This window comes from Achroia grisella, unplaced genomic scaffold (genome assembly GCF_030625045.1).
Source record: "Achroia grisella isolate CSIRO2021 unplaced genomic scaffold, CSIRO_AGI_Agris_v1 utg778, whole genome shotgun sequence".
Lineage (NCBI taxonomy): Eukaryota > Metazoa > Arthropoda > Insecta > Lepidoptera > Pyralidae > Achroia > Achroia grisella.
In genome coordinates, this window is record NW_026713018.1 from 1,000,345 (window position 1) to 1,022,456 (window position 22,112).

General features: G+C 34.8%; 2 protein-coding genes across 2 annotated transcripts; both read left to right on the plus strand.

Annotated features, from left to right (window-relative positions):
* The first annotated feature begins 5,374 nt into the window (after positions 1–5,374).
* LOC131850625 (uncharacterized) lies at positions 5,375–11,620 on the plus strand. Its single transcript, XM_059200920.1, has 5 exons — positions 5,375–5,483; positions 7,621–7,764; positions 8,596–8,787; positions 9,580–9,831; positions 11,367–11,620. The coding sequence occupies exons 1-5, from the start codon at positions 5,465–5,467 to the stop codon at positions 11,570–11,572; spliced, it is 813 nt and encodes a 270-aa protein (XP_059056903.1). The 5' UTR covers positions 5,375–5,464; the 3' UTR covers positions 11,573–11,620.
* A 4,630-nt stretch (positions 11,621–16,250) lies between these two features.
* LOC131850640 (ecdysone oxidase-like) lies at positions 16,251–20,997 on the plus strand. The gene is made up of 3 exons (XM_059200940.1): positions 16,251–16,362; positions 18,366–18,499; positions 19,513–20,997. Exons 1-3 carry the CDS (start codon positions 16,251–16,253, stop codon positions 20,995–20,997), a joined length of 1,731 nt encoding a protein of 576 aa, XP_059056923.1.
* Positions 20,998–22,112: the final 1,115 nt, after the last annotated feature.

Below are 22,112 nucleotides of genomic sequence, written 5' to 3' on the forward strand. Positions count from 1 at the left end.
GTAACTGACGTAAAAAAATTTCGTTCAGCGCCACTCGTCTGACTCTATTATTACCTTAAATATAAGGATTTCTATTCGTTATTCTTAAAGTTCATTATAATTTTAATCTCTTACATAATATTCCTAATTTTGATACCGTTTTGTATTAAAACTTTTAAACATGGCATTACTTTAAAAATAAAAATGTATAAAAAGCTACCTATTACTATCAGACAATTATGTACCTTCAAAAGAATTTAAATTGAAAATAAAATATTATTTTGAAAAACATCCTTTTTATAATATAACAGAATATATGACTCAAAATGTAATTATATAATTATACCGTAATCATGATTTTTAAACATTATTATGACTTATTATAATTGTTTATACCGTGTATTGTGTACGTAATTAATTTATTTTATTTTATTTAATAATATAATTGTAATCGAATTTAAATTTTATAAATATCATTATTGTATATTACGACTTGCCATATATGTAAAGATGTTTTTTACATTGGTCAATAAATGAAACTAAACTAAACTAAACTATTATTTATAAGATTGGGCTAAAAATAAGTCCTTTTTTTTTAAATTGAGTTTTTCAGTTATATTTAATTCTATAAGAAAAAATTTATTAGTAAACCGTAAAGCAACTAATAGCTGCATTTTCCTATGTATGTGACTGCAGAAAATTTTCATAGTAAGGAGAGAGGTCTGAACGTGTTATTTACCTGCACGTTCTCATGTGCTTATACAGGAAAAAAACAACTCTTCGTAGAATGCATTTATTGAAAACATATTAATATTAATTAATATGTTTTCAATAAATAGTATATATTTACAAATAGCCGCCGGCAAATTACCTTTTCCTTAAAAGTGAGTAACAATACCACAATTGTGGAGATAAATGCTTATAGCTTATTTAAATAAATAATAATTATATAATTTTGAAGTTTTATTGTTTTTATTACCTACAATGTGTGCAGATATTTTTCTATCCAGCACGAAGGCCGTACAAACGCGAATTAATACTCCAATAAACTACTGCTATTGAGTAGAAACAATTTAAGCATCTTGACGAGCGACAAAACACATGGTGAAATTAGACCTTGGCGCAACAATCTGCCGATTTTGACAAGTTGAAGGGAATACGCCACTGCACCTCCTATGTGGCTGTCCACTGACGGACAAACGAAATATCTCCTTTGGGAGGAGATAAAAACTATTGCTCCTTCGCTGGCAGGCATCGGATGCGAGCAGCGCAGAACCGATCGTCGTGGAGATCTTTGGGGGAGGCCTATGTCTGGCTGTGGACGTCTTCCGGGCTGTGATGATGATGATGATGATGTATACAATCTTCCTAAGTGGGCATATTGGGAGACTGTAAAGCTAATTTAGTTTTTTTTTGAAAGTACTGTATACTTTCAAAAAAAAAATCTATCCCGAGGAGATAAAAGCTATCGCTCCTAAGAACATCTTTCAATTCTTGTATTTGATGAGTCTAGGTAGCGAGCTTTTAAAAAGGGCGAGCACTATAGATCTATGCAGGTCGCAGTGCTACAGGTTTTAGCACCTGAGAATACCCCAAAACCCCCAATAAAAAAACACCTATGAAACCGGAACATAGTTTCATGTATTACGTAACCATTTAGACCAGAGGTTCCCAAATTTTTTTGTGTCGTAGACCCCTTGCCATATTTTTCGTTTTTGGCTTGACCCCCATCCATGACCCCCTGGTATTGATTTTTTGTAAATTTCTAACTGTAGTAAAGTTTAGTGTTAAAACATAAAGTAAAAACAACAAGGTGACTGCTGTTGTAGACCCCTTATATATATATAATAAACTGTATTATGGACCCCAGGGGGTCGATATAGACCACTATGGGAATGACTGATTTAGATGAACTTCTTAACATTCCCTATATTCACCGTGCGGGTGCAGGATCAATCGTGTTACAGACAGGGAAACTTCGAGCAGTTCCCGGGACTTGTGACCCGGGTGTAGGTTTAAGAGGTCCCTTGCCGACGTCAACACTCACCTTAACCGGTCGTGTTTCTCTCCCTGGTCAGCCAAATCTGGTAGGAGGTAGATGAATGTATTAATAATTATTATAATCTCAGGACAATTCACACCATGCCATCTAGACCCAAGTTAAGCTAGCTGAAGCTTGTGTTACGAGTACTAGATAACTGATACAAATATTTTATTTTCCTAAATACATACATATTATACATAGAAAATACCCAGACTGATATAATCATACTCATTAATACAAATGTTTGCACCGTGCGAGGAATTGAACCCGCGACCATAACGGTCTAGCACCACCACCAGCGAGGTCGTCAATATGTCCATAAAACGTTTTATTTACCATCCAACCGCTGCTCTTCAGTTCACCCGTGATCATGGCAGTTGAAACAATGCCGAAATATCTGCAACTCAATAAACATAAATAAAACGTGGTATGAATGAATGAATGAATGAATGAAACTCTTTATTGTTCCTCTCATAGAAAATACAATTACATACACAATGTATGAAATGATAAAAAAACAACAACAATAAACAAAGAGGCAACAATGGGCGGCCTTATAGCTAAAAAGCGATCTCTTCCAGATAGTAATCTTAGGATGAAGCGAAGTGATTAGATTTGCGTCTGGTAGAGGTGTAATAATAGTAACAATATTAGAAGAAACGTTATAAATATACATATAACATAATAATATAATAAACTTACATATACATACATATATATGGATGTGTGATAACCTGTACTGGAAGGAAATCTTAGATGTGGTACTGTCGTGTGCCTGTGCACCACCCGGCAGTGGTCGTAATACGCTGACTGCACGATTCGTAAGACACTTCGCAATGTTTTATATTTCGGCGCCTAATGCTGATGCTATGAAGACTATATTCAAGGTTAGTATTTAGTTAATAATTGTTAGTAATTGTTAGTAATCGACTCAATGCTAGCAATATTCAGAACGTCCTATTGGCAGTTATCTCTGGAAACTATCGTGATTAAATCATGATAAAAAATTATGGATGCATAGAATTAGAAGTTCTGAATCTTTCTTTCTTACTCAACTTTTTCTATTGAAAAACGTTTTAAGAAACTGATGATTGCTTTTACGATATACTCACACATACATACGACCGTAATACTATTATTACGATAACTTACGTAAATAGTGGTTATTGATACCTAATTTGAAGCTCTGCAGTGATTTTAGTCTTCGAACAGATGTGGACAGTTCGTTCCAAAGACGAACAGCTGGCACACTAAACGATTTGTCCGTGAAATGTAGTGCTATGTCTTGGTGTCTTTAACTGGAGACTCTCTGACGATCTAAGATCAACGCTATGGTATGGAGGAAGGTAAACCGCTCCTTCAAGTAGTGAGGAGTTGAAGGGTTATAGAGAATGCTGAAGAAGAGTTAGAAGGTATTCCAACGAAAGCGAATGAGAAGCCACTTGAGTTTAGTGCGAAACTCGGAAATGTTCAGTACACTTGAGTTTAGTGCAAAACTCGGAAATGTTCAGTACATTTCCGAGGTTCGCACTAAACTCAAGTTGCACTGACATTTTCGGAGACAGAAAATAAATCTGATCAAATTTTTTTTTGTCGCTCAATTTTATTAAGTTGTACTTCTGTAATATTAGGGCAACAGATGTCAGCGTAGTCCAGTATCGCATGAAGAAGAGTTGTTCCTAATCTTATATAAAATTCTCGTGTCACAGTTTTCGTTCCCATACTCCTCCGAAACGGCTTGACCGATTCTCATGAAGTAGGTCTGAGAATCGGCCTTCATCTATTTTTCATCCCCCTAAATGTTAGGGGTAGCCAACCCTAAATATTTTTTTTTTTATTTTAAGGCAAAACAACGTTTGCCTGGACAGCTAGTTATATATATAAATAATGAACGCGTCAAATTTAAAACTATATATAAATAATTTATTCCTATTATTTATCTTTCTTATACATATATGTTACATAAAATTTTGCATATAATTAAAAAGGCAGAAGGAAAATAATGCAGAAATTAATTAAAAACAGGATACGTTCTAAAATATTGACTAGCTGTAACGGTGACTTCGTGCGCGTTGAATTTAGCATTATTTATCTAAAATAAAAGATTTTTTCTAAAATAAAAGTTGCCTAAGTCACTCATTATTACATCAGCTACCTGCCAAGAAAAGTCCCATCAAAATCGGTACAGCCATTTCAGAGATTAGCCGGAACAAACACACAATAGGAGTGACAGACAAAAATAGTAAAAAATGTTATTTTGGTATATGTACCATATTTATATTCATATGCATGTAGTAAAAAACGGTTATTTAAATATTACAAACAGACACTCCAATTTTATTTATATATCTATATATATAAATAAAATTGGATTGATTAAATATAGAAATTGATAATGAATTATATAAATACATGTGATTTAATTAAATTCAATGTTTTTCAAAGCAAAGAGTTACTATTTGTATGTTTATAATATACGAATTAGCTATGATTAATTATTTCTCTGTGCTGGGTATTTTGGCGTTATTCTGTGATATTACAGTGGGTAAGTCTCTATTTTATAATTATAACCAAAATAATATTTTTAAGTTAATTCATAAAGCCAAGAGCTTATATTATGGAAACTTGACAACTGCTATAAAAACATAGATATATATTTTTTGGAAGTATTTTTTTTTACACTTTTTTGCACCAGTTACAGAAAATATTAATTACTATAAAAATATGTATAACAATGACGAGTACAAAAGGCGGCCTTATCGCTAAGCAAGCTCTTACAGGCAACCTTTAATGTATGTATGGTATATGGAAGTATGTATATTATATTCCTATGTAGGAACATCTAGATCCGATACGAGTGGTATCACGAATCTCGCATATTACCGTGATTACCATAGTGCTGTTCATGTATATAAGTGACGGTTACTGCTTACCGTCAGGTGGTCAGATTGTTTTCTATATCAACTATAAAATAATAGATCGTCTCTAAACTCGTTTAAGGTTGCTTAACACTGCGTTCATCTGTAAGAAATCGCAAGACTGTTTATTATCAGATTCTCGACTGCGATAACTCGATATAGTGGTTTTTTTTTCGGAATACTCTAATGCTGTTGGAAGCAGCTGGCTTTTAAGGTTTCACTGGACGATAGGGTGTGGGGCAGATGGCACTCCAAATCAAGGAAGGACTTTAACTCCCGCCTGACGGATACGAATTTGGGCACCTCTAGATATCGTGATGTGACTGCCCCATTGCCATTACAGCTGACGAATAACCAGAAGCTGCGTCATCTGTTGCCAAATTGTAAACTTATTAAGTGTTAAGTAAATTCTTCGTTTTTCTCAACAGCTGGCAGACAGTATCGGTATGACTATAGCTACAGCCAGGAAGTGAATGGTTGGCTGAAACTGCATTATGTACCAACAACCTGGCACCAAGCACGAATGCGGTGTCATGCCGAAGGTAAAATGTTTATACAAAAACAATCAAGCGCTGTCACCATTTTTTTAAATTGACAATACTCGAATACCTTACAGTTACGGATTACGCTGGCAGGTACCAGTAGAGGGTGATAAGATGAATGAGGTCAGGTCAGTTAGCCCATCATGACCAATTTACCAGGAATTTGTAATGGTAGTTTTTAGGGGACGAGGTCTTCCGCTTGGAGGCCAATCGACAAGGTTCAAAACTGAGGACCCAATTGCTAGCAATTTTTTTAATGGATGATACACGAATAGTGTCCCCGCAGTCATAGATTACGCTGGCAGGTACCAGTGGAGGATGATAAGGTCAGGTCAGGTTAGTTAGCCCAGGAATTTGTCATGGTAGTTTTTAGGGGAGGAGGTCTTCCGCTTGGAGGCCAATCGACAAGGTTCAAGACTGGGGACCCCATTGCTAGCAATTTTTTTAATGGATGATACACGAATAGTGTCTCCGTAGTCACGGATTACGCTGGCAGGTACCAGTGGATGATGATAAGATGAATGGTCAGGTCAGGTTATTTAGCCCAGGAATTTGTCATGGTAGTTTTTAGGAGAACCGCTTGAAGGTCAACCCACAAGTCTGAGGACCTCATTGCTAGCAATGGAATTCTCAGTTCACATTACTAACAATTCCCTTCCCCGCCGCTTTACAGACCATAATAATATTAGTAATATTTGTATTAAAAATTGCTTTCATCATCATCATTTCTTATTCTTTCAGACAGAAACTACTGAACGGATTTTGATGAAACTTTACAGTAATAATAATAACAAACAACAATCTTAGGACAATTCACACAGCGCCATATAGACCCAAGTTAAGCTAGCTAAAGCTTGTGTTATGGGTACTAGATAACTGATACAATAGGATTTTTTTTTCGTAAATACATACATATTATACATATAAGACACCCAGACCGAGACAAACAATCATACTTATAAATACAAATGTTTGTGCCGAGCGAGGAATCGAACCCGCGACCATCGGACGTAAAGCGGTGTGCTAGACCGCTAGACCACCGAGGTCGTCAAGTAATAGCTTCTACATCAGAATAACATATAGGCTATAAATTTCAAAGGGTGAAACCGCGGGCACAGCTAGTTGTTAATTTTAACAGTTGTTTTAAATTTTAACCTACATTGTTAGTCGTTTTCCAGATATAGACATATTTTCTTGTAATTTGCTGGAATAGAATAGAATAGAATAGAAAATCATTTATTCAAATAAACTTACATTGAAGCACTTTTGAATAGTCATTACATTTTTTAATCTACCGCTCGTTCGGAAAGCTGTCTCATCACAAGAAGAACGAGCAAGAAACTTGCGTGTTGCTCTTTTAAATAATTTTATTATTACTTTACATTTTTAAGTTTAAGTGTGTGAATACAAACCACCAATTAGCACTAATTCTATTAAATACTCAAATAGAAAAAAAAATATTGAATATATAACCCACTGGTTAAACAATTAATAAGAGGAAATCAGTCATAGTGATTAGAGCAGACCAGTCCCTACAAGCAGCACCCGTTCACGAGTATGACGGATGAGCCAGCCATCACTGCGCTCGACCATATTTTAGGGAGCCCAATGACCCGGCCCACCACGCCGCCACAAGTCTGGACATTTTAGTGAGCATGACTACTCAAAACAGTAGACTATGTCAAAGCTACTTACAATGCTGGAGTTTCGTAGGATGGCAGTAGATTATTTATATAGTATGTAAAATTGAGATTAAGTATTATTTTTCACTTGTCTCCTTATGTAATTAGTATTTATAATTGTGTTTATTTGTATACAATCTTCCTAAATGGGTATATTGAGAGACTGTAACGCTCATTTAGTTTTTTTTTTTCGGACTACTCTAATGCTGTTGGCCGCAGCTGGCCTTTACAGCTTCACCGGACGATAGAGCGCGAGAGATGGCACTCCAAACCCGCGGAAGGACTTATGGAGCGGCTGAAGGCCAACTCCTGCCTGACGGATGCGACTTTAGTCTGAGGGCACCACTTGGGGTTCGGACCTCGGCTCAGGCCGTCGTAATATCGATCCCCGTTTGAATTAGACGGGGGATCTATCGGAGGGACACATAAATAAATATATATGTATTTTTGAACAGGCGCTGTCTTGGCTTCACCTCTCAATGCATCATTTCTGCACGCTATGACCACTATGATGTCAACCAACATAAGTACTACGAAATGTGGAGTATTCAGCGGAATTCATGCGATATTCTATGAAGGCGTTTATTCATCGCTAGAAGGTATAATGATAATATTTTCAGCCTCAGAGAAAAATGGGAAAAACCTGATTTTTTAAATTGATGCTACGTTTACATTCAGCCGCTTCCCCTGCCACTCCCGCTGCGGGAAATATTGCCGGGCGACAACTGAGCGAGAAAGCTGAATGTAAAAACACGCTGCCACTCGCGCTGCCAGTCCTTTGACTCGCGCACGAAAAACCGATAATCGATGGAGCGCCGGGCAGCGCGAGTGGCAGCGCCAATGGCATAGGAAGTGTTTCCACTCGTGTTTACACTCTCGCGCTGCTCACTTCCCTGCCCACTCGGGCTGAATGTAAATTGGGCATGATAATTGTTTTTAGCAGAAGTAAGATCGAACGGTATTTTTGACATTTCATTTGTAATGGTTTATTTACCAATTTTCAGCTCTATATGAATTTGGGCTGAGTTATATATTTTTTGTGTATTTTGACTGTATTATATCATTTTACTTCTTACTAATATTATAAACGCGAAAGTTTCTAAGTATGGATGTTTATTACTTTGTCACGCAAAAACTACTGAACGGATTGTGATGAAACTTTACAGTAATATACTTTATGCATCAGAATAACATATAGGCTATATGATTTATTGAATTTTTTTTCGGATGTAACCGCGGCCACAGCTAGTATAACGCGAAAGTTTGTGAGTATAGATGGATGTTTGTTACTCTTTCACGCAAAGACTACTAAACGGATTTTATTAACACTTTACCGTACTGTATGTATTTAAAAGTGCATTAAAGAATAAATAAAAGTAACGTCTAATTTGATAAAAGAAATGTGATTAATGTTTTTTATTTCACTTCAGGAATACCACTCAGCAGGATTCCGGTGCGCTGGGCACCTGATGAGCCACATTATAATGAGGATAATGAAAGTTGCCTACTCCTTCTACCAAATGGAGACATGGCAGTCATTAACACTTCTGATGTGTACCCATATATATGCTATAAGAAGAAAACTAAAAATGTACTGACAGGATGTGGCACTTACGATAGTAGTGAGTATTTTGAGGAACGCAATATATAATTATTAGATTAAAAGATTGCAACAATGGACAAAAAAAACACAAATTTGTTTACGAGTTCTAACATGATATAGAATAAAGGGACTAATTGAAAACTACTAATTGGTGTGGGTTTCACTCCCTCCCCGTGTAATCAACCGGCCAGAAATTAGGACGGCCAGAGACAATGGTCTTTTTTTTATACCACGTAGGTGGCAAACAAGCATACCGCCCAACTGATGGTAAACGGTTACAGTACAGTACTGAAGCACCAGGGGTGTCACGTGCGCGTTGCCGATCCTTAAGAAACCTTAATATACCCATCTTGAAAAATGCTGTAGTCTCTCGAGAAAACCTCTGCAGGAAATTCATTCCACAATCTAAGTGTACGCGGGAGGAAGCTCCTCTGAAACTGCACTGTTCGGGACCACTTAGGTTCCAGCGTGTGGGGATGAATTCCATGTCGATGGCGACCGGTGCGATGGTAAAAGGTAGCTGTAGGCATCATGTCGAACAATTCATCAGAACACAGTCCGTTGTATATACGGTAGAACACACAAAGCGAATCGAAGTCTCGCCTCAAGCTAAGTGGCTCGATACCGTTATAGAGATTGGGATCATCGACAATTCTCATGCACGTCTCTGAACTGAATCAAAAGGACCGAGCTGGTATCCAGGTGCTCCTGCCTAAATATATAATATTACAGTGTCATTATCTAATTTGTACATACGAGTATAGAGCAATTATATGACTTTCTATTATATATCCAAATATCTGTTTAATAGATTACCACCTGGAGCCCAGAACCGGGAGCTGTTACAAATTTCACAACACATGCCTCACATGGCATAAAGCATACATGACGTGTGCTGGTGAAGGTGGACACCTGGCCATCATCAACAGCGCTATTGAAGCTGAAGCACTCAAAGAGCTATACGCTAAGTATCCATCAAACACAATAAACTGCAGATTCAAAGATTCTGCGATGATCGGTTTTCTGGACTGGACCCAAGACAGTGTTTGGCTGACTATACATGGTAATCTACACATATAAATAAAATTGGAGTGTCTGTTTGTAATATTGCAATGACCGTTTTTTACTACATGCATATGAATATAAATACGGTACATACACCAAAATTACATTTTTTACAATTTTTGTCTGTCTGTCTGTTTGCTCCGGCTAATCTCTGAAATGGCTGGACAGATTTTGACGGAACTTTTTGCGACAGGTAGCTGATGTAATAAGGAGTATATAGGGTACTTTTATTTAGAAAAATTAAGATAAATTCCACGCGGACGAAGTCGAGGGTGCAGATAGTTAACAATAAGTATTGTGGGGTATTTATCAATAATTGAATGATAATCACAAAACAAAGTCGCTGTCGCTGTCTGTCCGTCCCTTAAATCTTTAAAACTATACAACGGATTTTGAAGCGGTTTTTTCTAATAGATAGTGTGATTCTAGAGGAAGGTTTATATGATATATATAATACATGTACACCCGTGCGAAGCCTGGGCAAGTAGCTAGTATATAAATATAACATATATACATATTGAATTAGTTCTAATCGGTAGTTTATATTCATACACTTCAATTTAAAAATGTAAAGTAATAATAAAATTATTTAAAAGAGCAACACGCAAGTTTCTTGCTCGTTCTTCTTGTGATGACTATTCAAAAGTGTTTTAAAGTAAGTTTATTTGAATTAATTATTTTCTATTCTATTCTATATATGTAGATAGATAACATTTTTATTTATTCTAAAGGCTATTTATGACATTTTACGCTATATACTAGCTCAGCCCGTGACTCCGTCCGCGTGGAATAGTGACCTTGATCAAATAAAGAAAATATATTTAGTAAGATTACAATCCAAAAAAAATTTCATCGTTCTACTTAAAAAATGATGATATTTTAGTACCTTTCATCTCCGCTTACAAGTTTTAAGAGCAACACACAAGTTTCTTGCTTATTCTTCTTGTGATGAATCTGCATTCCGAATAAGCGGTAGAATAAAAAAACTTGACTATTAAAAAGTGCTTATATTAAGTTTATTTGAATAAAGATTATTTCTATTCTATTCTATCAAGACAATGACGACCTCTGTGGTCTAGCGGTCTAGCACACCGCTTTACGTCCGATGGTCCCGGGTTCGATTCCTCGCACGGCACAAACATTTGTATTCATGAGTATGATTGTTTGTATCGGTCTGGGTGTATGTATAATATGTACGTACTTACGAAAAAAAAATCTATGTATTTGTATCAATTGTTTAGTACCCATAATACAAGCTTTAGTTAGCTTAACTTGGGTCTAGATGGCGCTGTGTGAATTGTGCTGAGATTATTATTATTATTTCTTTATATATATATATCTCTCTCCCTTTGATGCGGTAATAGACATGATTATTATTATTATTATTAAACCTTTTTCGCACTAAAAAGTAGCCTATGTCCTTTTTCAGGATCTAGACTATCTGTGTAACAAATTTCATATTATATATCATGAGATTATGCTGCGTAGTATGTTGTTGGCGTCAGTAATATATAACCTCATATCCCTTTGCAGGCGAGACATTACAAGAAGCAGGTTACTCAAGCTGGAGTAATGGTGCCCCAGATAATGCGACACTGGACAACTTGGGGCAGCAGTGCGGGGCCATCGTGAGGACTGGCCTGCTGAACGACGTGTGGTGTGCCGCGGTTCCGTTCGCTTTTATCTGCGAGAAAAGTCCAGACAGCCTACTCTTCGACAACGACTTGGATTACATATAAATCGATAAAGTGCTAAAATCATAAAAAAAAATTAATTTGTATTATCCAAAAAAGTCACTTTTGTTCGAACAATGTCTGCACTCAGTTGACGATTGTTAAAATTATTTTATTACTAGCTGTACCCGCGAGTTTGTCAGCTTCGAATTTAACTTTATTTTTTTTTTAAATAAAAGAATATTTCTAAAGTAAAAGTAGTCTAAGTTACTCCTTATTACATCAGCTAAATAAAAATGCCATCAAAATCGATACAGCCATTTCAGAGATCAGCCGAAACAAACAGATAAACAGATTATTGATACTTAACTGACGATTGTTAAAATAATTTTATTATTATTGACATTGTTAATCGTAACTCAAATAACAATTGTTAAAATTATTCTATTATTATTGACATAGTTAATCTTAACTCAAATAACAATTGTTAAAATTATTTTATTATAATTGAAATTGGTAATCGTTACTCAACTGACAATTGTTAAAATTATTTTATTATTATTGACATTGTTAATCGTAACTCAAGTAACAATTGTTAAAATTATTTTATTATAATTGAAATTGTTAATCGTAACTCAAATAACAATTGTTAAAATTATTTTATTATTATTGAAATTGTTAATCGTAACTCAAATAACAATTGTTAAAATTATTTTATTATTATTGACATTGTTAATCGTAACTCAAATAACAATTGTTAAAATTATTTTATTATTATTGAAATTGTTAATCTTTACTCAACTGACAATTGTTAAAATTATTTTATTATTATTGAAATTGTTAATCTTTACTCAACTGACAATTGTTAAAATTATTTTATTATTATTGAAATTGTTAATCTTTACTCAACTGACGATTGTTAAAATTATTTTATTATTATTGACATTGGAAGTCATTAATCATTTAAAAGAAGATGCATACTTTATTTTAAAATCCAAATATAATGCAAATTCTGTATAAATAAATATGCTTTACATCCGATGGGCGCGGGTCGTATTCGATTGTTTGTTCTGGTCTGGGAGTTTTCTATGTATCTAAATATATATAACTCAAAGGTGACTGACGTAGTGATCTATCAACGCACAGCCCAAACCACTGGACGGATCGGGCTGAAATTTGGCATGCAGGTAGATGTTATGACGTAAGCATCCGCTAAGAAAGGATTTTCATGAATTCTACCGTCAAGGGGATAATATAAGGGATGAAAGTTTCTATGAAACTTTGTCAATTTTAAACCGATCCGGCTGAGACTTTGCATGCATAAAGCTAGTATGACGTAGGCATCCCCTAAGAAAGAATTTTGATCCACCCCTAAGGGGATAAATTAACGCTAGCGAAGCCAGCTAGTATTATATATATACAAAAAATACATATTATATAAACATATATATAATTTGTCATAACACAAGCTCTACTTAACTTTGACCAGCCGCCGATTGAGGTTAAAGCAGAAATGCAAAATTGTAATTCCAGTCCTAGCCGGTTATTAACGATTTAAACCAAGCGGTTATAAATGCATTTTTCGTTATTAACGGTTAATTAACCGCATTTTACGCTCGGTACTTTCAGTAGCTAGAGCACAAAAAGGATTGACCACGAGACAAATTAACTTTGTAAAAGAAAGAAACGGTACCTGCATGTATTTTATTTCCTCCGATTTGGAACTAAAATGTGATAATGTTATTTAATAGACTGTACAAAGAGTTTTTGATAATCATTGAACTTGATTGAACAGAAGGCTTGTCTATTTCTATTGACATCACGATCCAAGAGATATTTCAAGTGTTTTCATATTGTAAACTCTACACTATCTGTTTGCTGGAGGCATATTGCAGTGGTTTCAATTTGTTTTAAATTGAAATAAAAAGATATTTTGAATATATTGTACACAGATTTTAATAATGACGTCACGGAATGTTCGAGAATGAGTGCAAAATTGTATATAAAATAACATCAAAGTTCTGTACCTGACGTTCCAATTTTGAAATTTTAAAATTTTATTCTTAAATATATTAAAAGGCTGTTTGCGATCGCAAACACTACCTAATGCCCATTTTTTTTTTGGGACAAACGAGCATGCAGCTCACCTGATGGTACGTGATTACCGCCGCCAATGAGCACCCGCAACACCAGGGGAATTGCAAGTACGTTGTCGGCCTTTTAAAAAGGAATAAGTTCTTTTCTTGAAGGTTTCAATATCGTATCGGTTCGGAAATACCATTGCTGGAAGGTGATTCCACAATGTGGTTGTGCGTGGCAAAAAGTTTCTAGAAAACCGCACTGTGGAAGACCGCCATTCATCCAGATGATCAGGATGGTATTTTAGTTTCTGGCGAGTGGTACGGTGGTACACCGCCCATGGGCGGCCATAATCACTTGCCATCAGGTGAGCCGCAATCTCGTTTGTTAAGGTGTTATAAAGAAAAACATTCATCCCAGGTTTATTTAGCGATATGATCTCCCATCTCAACAGTAGTTATTTATAAATGAGATAAGTTATCTTATTTATATACTGATTTTTCACGCGTGTACAGCGTTATGTAAAGTAGGTATATATATATAAAGTAGGTCAGAAATATCATCCTGATCATTTGGATGAATGGCGGTCTTCCACAGTGCGGTTTTCTAGAAACGTTTTGCCACGCACAACCACATTGTGGAATCACCTTCCAGCAATGGTATTTCCGAACCGATACGATATTGAAACCTTCAAGAAAAGAGCTTATTCCTTTTTAAAAGGCCGACAACGCACTTGCAATTCCCCTGGTGTTGCGGGTGCTCATGGGCGGCGGTAATCACTTACCATCAGGTGAGCATCATTCTCGTTTGTCATATAGATATATAACCTTAGTTAAGTCCATTTTGTATTTTCTTTTTGCAAAATAAACTTACTATTATTATTATTATTATATGGTAAAACAACATTTACCGAATCAGCTAGTGTTTAAATATGTGTGGTATTTACAGATTATGCAAACATTGTACGAAACTGTAATGTCATTAAAACGTTACTATTGGTTTGCCGTCACTACGCGACGATATCTATACAGAAGTGAAAGTGTGGTAAGAAATTATAATTGTCTACAGATAATAATTAATGGTGAATATATATGTAAAAATTATTCGATGGTGTAACTCTACAAGCGGAAGGTTAGTGTATATAATTGATAATAATTATTAATTATATTTATTTATATATATATATATAGAAATTTTATAGTTAAAATATAAATTCTCACAATGTTGTCTGACAAATATTCGTTTAGATATATGTAATAAATAGGATATATTTTTTTTTTAATAAAACATTAATACAAATATGTGTATGTGTAATACAATATGTCATTATTATCTTTGGTTTCATATTGTATAATTTAATGCACATTCTCAGATCCATAAACTTTATATATGTATATAAGAGTATTTATCCTTTATCTAAATTTAATACATATATAGAGATTTAATTTGACAGCCTCACTGGTCTAGTGGTTTACCACACTGCTTTACTATCCGATGGTCGTGGGTTCGATTCCTCGCACGGAACAAGTATTTGTATTCATGAGTATGATTGTTTGTATCGGTCTGGGTGTTTTCTATGTATAATATGTATTTATTTACAAAAAAAATGCATCCATGTATTTATATCAGTTGTCTAGTACTCATAACACAAGCTCTGCTTAGCTTGGGACTAGACGGCGTTGTGTGAATAGTGCAGGGTTATTATTATTATATTTAATAATAATAATAATAAAATCTCTTGTTTTGTATTTTATATATGAAATCTCTGTAACGTTATACAAAGTCGTCTGACAAATAATAGTTTATAGAGTAATAAATAGGCTATATTATGTATTTTTTATTGCATTTTTTTCATGCAAACGAGATCCTATATTAATACAATATTTTTTAAATTTAAACGATAGATCTTTGATATCTTTTGCTAAAATATTGTATAATTTAATACATATTTCCACAAAGAGCTATTAACTTTATCTGAATATAGGAGAGTGTTTGTCTGCGGTTTCACTCGCATGAAATTTATAGTCTATATGTTATTCTGATGTATAAGCTACATTATTGTAAAATTTCATCAAAATCCGTTTTTGTATTATAGAGTAACAAACATCCATCCATACTCACAAACTTTCGCGATTATAATATTAATTAATTAATAATAAGCTAACATAAAAACAATGATAGGGACAATGACGGGCCACTGTCCCTTAAACAGACATTTGTACACAATAGGTGCTACAGACAGTCCCCTATGCCGGGGCTGCTTTGTAGCCGAGGAAACGGCCGCTCACGTAATCCTGGAGTGCGAAGCAGTGACCACACAACGCAATCAAATCCTCGGAACGGTGAGGTCGCTCCGAGAAGTCTGCGAAGACACCAGGAGACTTCTGTGCTTCTGGGAGGAGCTTGGCTGGCTACTTCAGTAGCCTGGCTCTACACGCACAACGGCCCGAATGAGAGGCCAATTGCGGAAAATGGAGTCCAACCGACAATAATAAGTTTAAGATGAGCAATTAAACATAAAAAAATACCTTCTTTTAAGTATTTTTTTATGTTTCATTGCTCATTTTAATATTATGATCCTATATCTTTAAGTTTGCTTGTTAAATCACTGAGCCACGCCTTTTAAGTAGTAAAAATATTTTTTTTTCAGGATAACACATTGAAAATGGATGTTTTGAACATGGTCTCGAGTGTACATTCAATTCAGAATGCGTTTCAAGTACTCACAACTCTTCAGCTGACATCCTACTTGTTCCCTCCAAGTACCCCTATCCGTAGTGAGTTATCATCCTTATGATAAGAAATTTGCAGGATCATCCGTAGTGAGTTATCATCCTTATGATAAGAAATTTGCAGGATCATCCGTAGTGAGTGATCATCCTTATGATAAGAAATTTGCAGGATCATCCGTAGTGAGTTGTCATCCTTATGATAAGAAATTTGCAGGATCATCCGTAGTGAGTGATCATCCTTATGATAAGAAATTTGCAGGACCATCCGTAGTGAGTTATCATCCTTATGATAAGAAATTTGCAGGATCATCCGTAGTGAGTGATCATCCTTATGATAAGAAATTTGCAGGATCATCCGTAGTGAGTGATCATCCTTATGATAAGAAATTTGCAAGGATCATAGTGAGTTATCATCCTTATGATAAGAAATTTACAGGATCATCCGTAGTGAGTTATCATCCTTATTATAAGAAATTTGCAGGATCATCCGTAGTGAGTTATCATCCTTATGATAAAAAATTTGCAGGATCACTTTTCCTGCAAATTTCTTATCATAAGGATGATAACTCACTACGGCATAGGCAGACGTCTTTGTTTTAAGTGTACACTTAGATATTTTATGTTATTGAGAATGTAACGGACACAGTGGTCTAGCAGTTTAGCATAACGCTTTACTCCCGATGGTCGCGAGTTCGATCCCTCGCACGGTGCATATGTTTGTACTCATGAGTATGATATGATTGTTTGTATTGATCTGGGTGTTTTCTATGTATATTATGTATGTGTTGTAGAAGTCTTTGTACATAGCATACACTTAGATATTTTGTGTTATTTATTCAATTAATACAAGACGGTCACGGTCTAGCGGTTTCACACCGTTTTCCTTCCGATAGCCGCGAGTTCGACTCCTCTTACGGTGCAATAATTTGTATTCATGAATATGATTGTAACAGTCTGTACATTATGTATGTATTTACAAAAAAATCTAGGTATTTGTTTCAGTTGTCCAATACTCATAATACAAGCTTTGCTTATGTGGGACTAGATGACGCAGTCCAATTATCCCGAAATTTTGTATATTTTTTATTAATATAAACTTACAGCTATGTCAACAATTATAGAATTTGCTAGCCAGGCCTGTCAGGGACAAGAATTAAAGGTGTGTTAGCTTAAACACGTTACATATGGTTTTACACGTAGATATAGTCTAAAGAACAAAAGGAAGGTACATGTCGATCTCTATTTACCTTAGGAGTTGAGTGTACACAGTTGTTAGCAGTAATAATGTATTGGACGTACGTCAAATTAATTCTATCATATCTATCGACTAGCTTTCGCCCCGTCTTTACACGAGTGTGAATCTCTTAATTAGTAAGATGTAACTGCTAAACAATGTAGGAATGTAGGAATCATTGGTAATCAACGTCTATGTGACAGACTCGACCCATTGGCTTTGCGGCGAGATATTGCATCTCTGTGCATTTTCTACCGCATATATCACGGGGAGTGTTCTGAGGAATTGTTCGGATTAATACCAGCTGCTGAGTTTCACCACCGTACCACCCGCCAGACACTAAAATACCATCCTGATCATCTGGATGAATGGCGGTCCTCCACAGTGCGGTTTTATAGAAACTTTTTGAAAAATAAATAAAAAAATCTCTGAAGAATGTCAGCAGATATCATTCTATTTTACAATATTGTTCTGTAATTGTACAGCACGTTATCATGTGGCTCCAATATATTCTATTATAATAATAATAATAATAATAATCTCAGGACAATTCACACAGCGCCATGTAGACCCAAGTTAAGCTAGCTAAAGCTTGTGTTATGGGTCGAGTACCCAAACTGATTACAAATACATAGATAATAGTTTTTTCGTAAATACATACATATTATACATAGAAAATACCCTGACCGATACAAACGATCATACTCATGAATACAAATGTTTGCATCATGTTTGCATTGGAGGAATTGAACCCGCGATCATCGGAAGTAAAGGGGTAAGCTAAACCGCTGGACCACTTAAACTTTGTTTTCAGATGGAAGTACTTTCGATTATATAGTAGTGGGAGCAGGGTCTGCAGGCAGTGTGATAGCCAACCGACTTACTGAGGATCCCAACATAACGGTGCTCCTAATAGAGGCTGGGGGAGATCCACCAACGGCCTCTGTTGTAAGCAATTTATAAAGTAGTCTCTTATTACGTTGTATTCTTCTTTTTAATCTTTTACATGTAGGAAATTTCTTAACGTATAATCTCTTGTATTCTTCTTTTTAATCTTTTACACGTAGGAAATCTTATTTTTATTTATTTGGAATGGTAATTAAGCTGCCTAAGTGCTAGCCGTCGCTGATATGCATTAAGTGTGTGTTCATCACGTTATCATGTACCATCCGTGATATCATTCATTGTGATTCCAGAGAGTATATAATAATAACAACAGAAAATAAGGGATTAGCTTATAGATGTTTAATAAAGCAGAGCCCCGTGACAGAAGTGTATATAAAACAAATGTATGAAAAAAATACTTACGTTTTAAATAGGGATAAACGAATATACAAAACTGCCAGTTTCTAGGAGCAAGAAATGGTAGTTTATTTTTTTTCGCCTGTGTGCCAGAATGATTATGTTATCTGTGATACAAATAACAATCAGTGATATGAACTTCCTGTATACATATGAAGTGTTAAAAAAATTTGTTTGTTTAAAATTCCTCGTTAAACTTCATCTGATTTTACAATTATAATGTAAAAAGAAATTAATTTCCAATAGTAGATGGCGTATTTGAAATTAATCAATTAACAATATTAGTACTGATTTTATAAGATTTCTTTCTAGCCTTAACCGTTGACCTACTTTTAACAGCATTCTGTGAAAAATTCATTGTTATTCGTGTACTTGTTTCTATATGAAACATTAATACAAGAAGTGGACAAACGAACAGTTTTGGCTTCATTACGATTGTATTATATACCGTCTGTACCCGCGGTTTTATCCGCGTTAAATTTATAGCCTATATGTTATTCTCATATATAAGCTATATTACCGTTAAAGTTTCATTAAAATCCGTTCAGTAGTTTTTGCTTGAAAGAATAACAAACATCCATACTCACAAACTTTCGCGTTTATGAAATTATTAAGATAAATTTGGTATCTACACAAATATAATGATCATGTCTAATCAGCTTCCAGGTTTGATGGCGTATTTAAAAGAATCCCAAGTTGATTGGAATTACACGTCACTGGAAGAAAATGCCCAACGATGCCATAACAATCATGTCTCTGATCTCACACGCGGTAAGATGTTGGGAGGCTGCAGTAGTAATAACTACATGGGCTACGTTCGTGGTGACCCCAATGACTATAATACTTGGGCTGCCATTACCAATGACCAGTCATGGAATTATGACAACATTCTGCCATATTTTATTAAAAGTGAAAATCTTCTAGACCAGGCTATTCTCAATTCCCCTAACAGAGTATTCCACGGTACTAAAGGTTACCTAAATGTAACTAGACACCCATCAAACACAACACATAAATATCTGAAGGCATTAAAAGAATTAGGACATAATATTGTGTTAGATACAAATGGAAATTATACTTTAGGATACGCCCAACCAATATTTACAGCCGCCAATAATGTTCGACAAAGTACTGCGCAATCATTTTTAAGTACAATAAAAAATAGACCTAATTTGTATGTCGTTAAAAATAGTTTAGCTACAAAAATAATATTTGATAACTACAAAAATGCTATTGCTGTCAAACTAGTAAACGAAAGCAACAAAATCATTATAGTAAAAGCGAACAAAGAAATTATAATATCAGCTGGAAGTATAAATACTCCTCAATTACTCATGCTTTCGGGTATCGGTCCAAAAGAACATCTGCGAAATATTGGAATAACTGTTATATCAGATTTGCCGGTGGGTGAAAATCTTCAAGATCATGCTCCAGCATTATTGGTTTATACTACAGAAAAGACCAAACCTAAAGGACCCATTGACCCACATGAATACCCGGTACCTATGACTATTGGTTATGTAGCTTTAAATAAGTCCCAAACTTATCCAGACTATCAAGCCATAACTCTAATATTGGATAGCTCCTCTATTCTGCAGTTTTGCGCCTTTACATTTAACATTGATTACAATATTTGCCAACGATTATACGAAGACAGTAAGGGAAGGGAGGTACTTCTTGTCATCTGCTCCAAACTCAATCCAAAATCTCGAGGGCGTGTGTTCTTACAAAGTGTAGATCCAACGAAACCTCCATTAATTAAACTGGGAGCCTATTCCGCGTACACAGACATAGATGACACTATTGCTTATGCAGACGATTTCAATCATATACTGGGTACGAAATATTTCAAGAGTGTTAATGCTAAATTGTTAGCACCAAACTGCCTGGGTTTGGAACAGGGCAGTGAGGAATTCTGGCGGTGTTATATACCGTGTATGACATCATCAATATATCATTATGTTGGGACGTGTGCTATGGGTTCAGTAGTAGATACACGTCTCCGAGTGTCTGGTGTGCAAAGATTAAGAGTAGTAGATGGTAGCGTGATGCCAGTTATTACTAGTGGGAACACCAATGCACCTATTATTATGATTGCTGAAAAGGCCGCAGATATGATAAAACAAGATAACGCAGAACTGTGATTGCGAGAATTTATTATGCATACAATAATAATTTTGTGCGTGATAACAAATAGTGTGATGTATTTGCTCTTTTTAATTAAATAAATGTAAGAATAATTTATGAACTACACAATGGAATGTGTTTTATTATAAATATAACCTTATGATTTATCTATGTAGATACATACTACAATAGCAGTATTATATAGGTGTACACTGTTTTTAGATATTCATTAAATGAAATTGCTACTAAAGCAGAACATAAATTTATAATAGCTATAGATGACAAAATATCATGTACCACAAATAAATATTAAACACAATTTTAAACGAAGAAAACATATTGCGTAACTTAAACAAACATATCTGTACAAATAAAAGAATAGATTACAGAGCTACTTTCCATTTAAATTAAGTCTAGTGATAGTAGTAATTATAAATGTAATTTATTCGATTGAACACTTACAAATGAGACATACAATAACAAGATACTTAAAATATATTGAGCAAAAAGAACAATAATACTGTAAGAAATCATCGTACCAGCAATGTATTTATTAGTTAATGTATATAACGTAGTAATAATATCATGGTCAGGACAAGAAAAATCGACTTAATTCGAATTAAGGATAATTCAAAAATTCCTAATCACATTTAGCTCAAATTTATTTGGAACCACAGGACGCGCACTAGTTTTTAGACAACATGTATATCATTTAAAATATTTTTGTGTTTATTCCTATGCAGCGCGATGGATATCACCTCACAACTGTAGTATTATGTATGATGTAGTAAGGTGTCGCTACGCTGTAGTATCTAGACAGTGAGTATACAGATGGAATAATTAAACTACATTAGTAAGTTTATTTGATAGTGTGCTAACTCTAACGCTAACGCATGCACTCAATACGGAGTTGTAACGTGAACTGACTTTCGACTGAATTTAAATCCAAATAAATGTAAGACAGCTGAGTGTTGGAGTAAATATTACAAACGTAGACACAACTAGTTTCAATTATCACATAGAAACAAAATGTAGGTGACACAAATAAAAAACTATACCGCAATAAATATGGTTCTTCCTATTTTGAAGGTGGTTAAAAATGAATTTGACTTAAGTTAATGGAAATATTTTC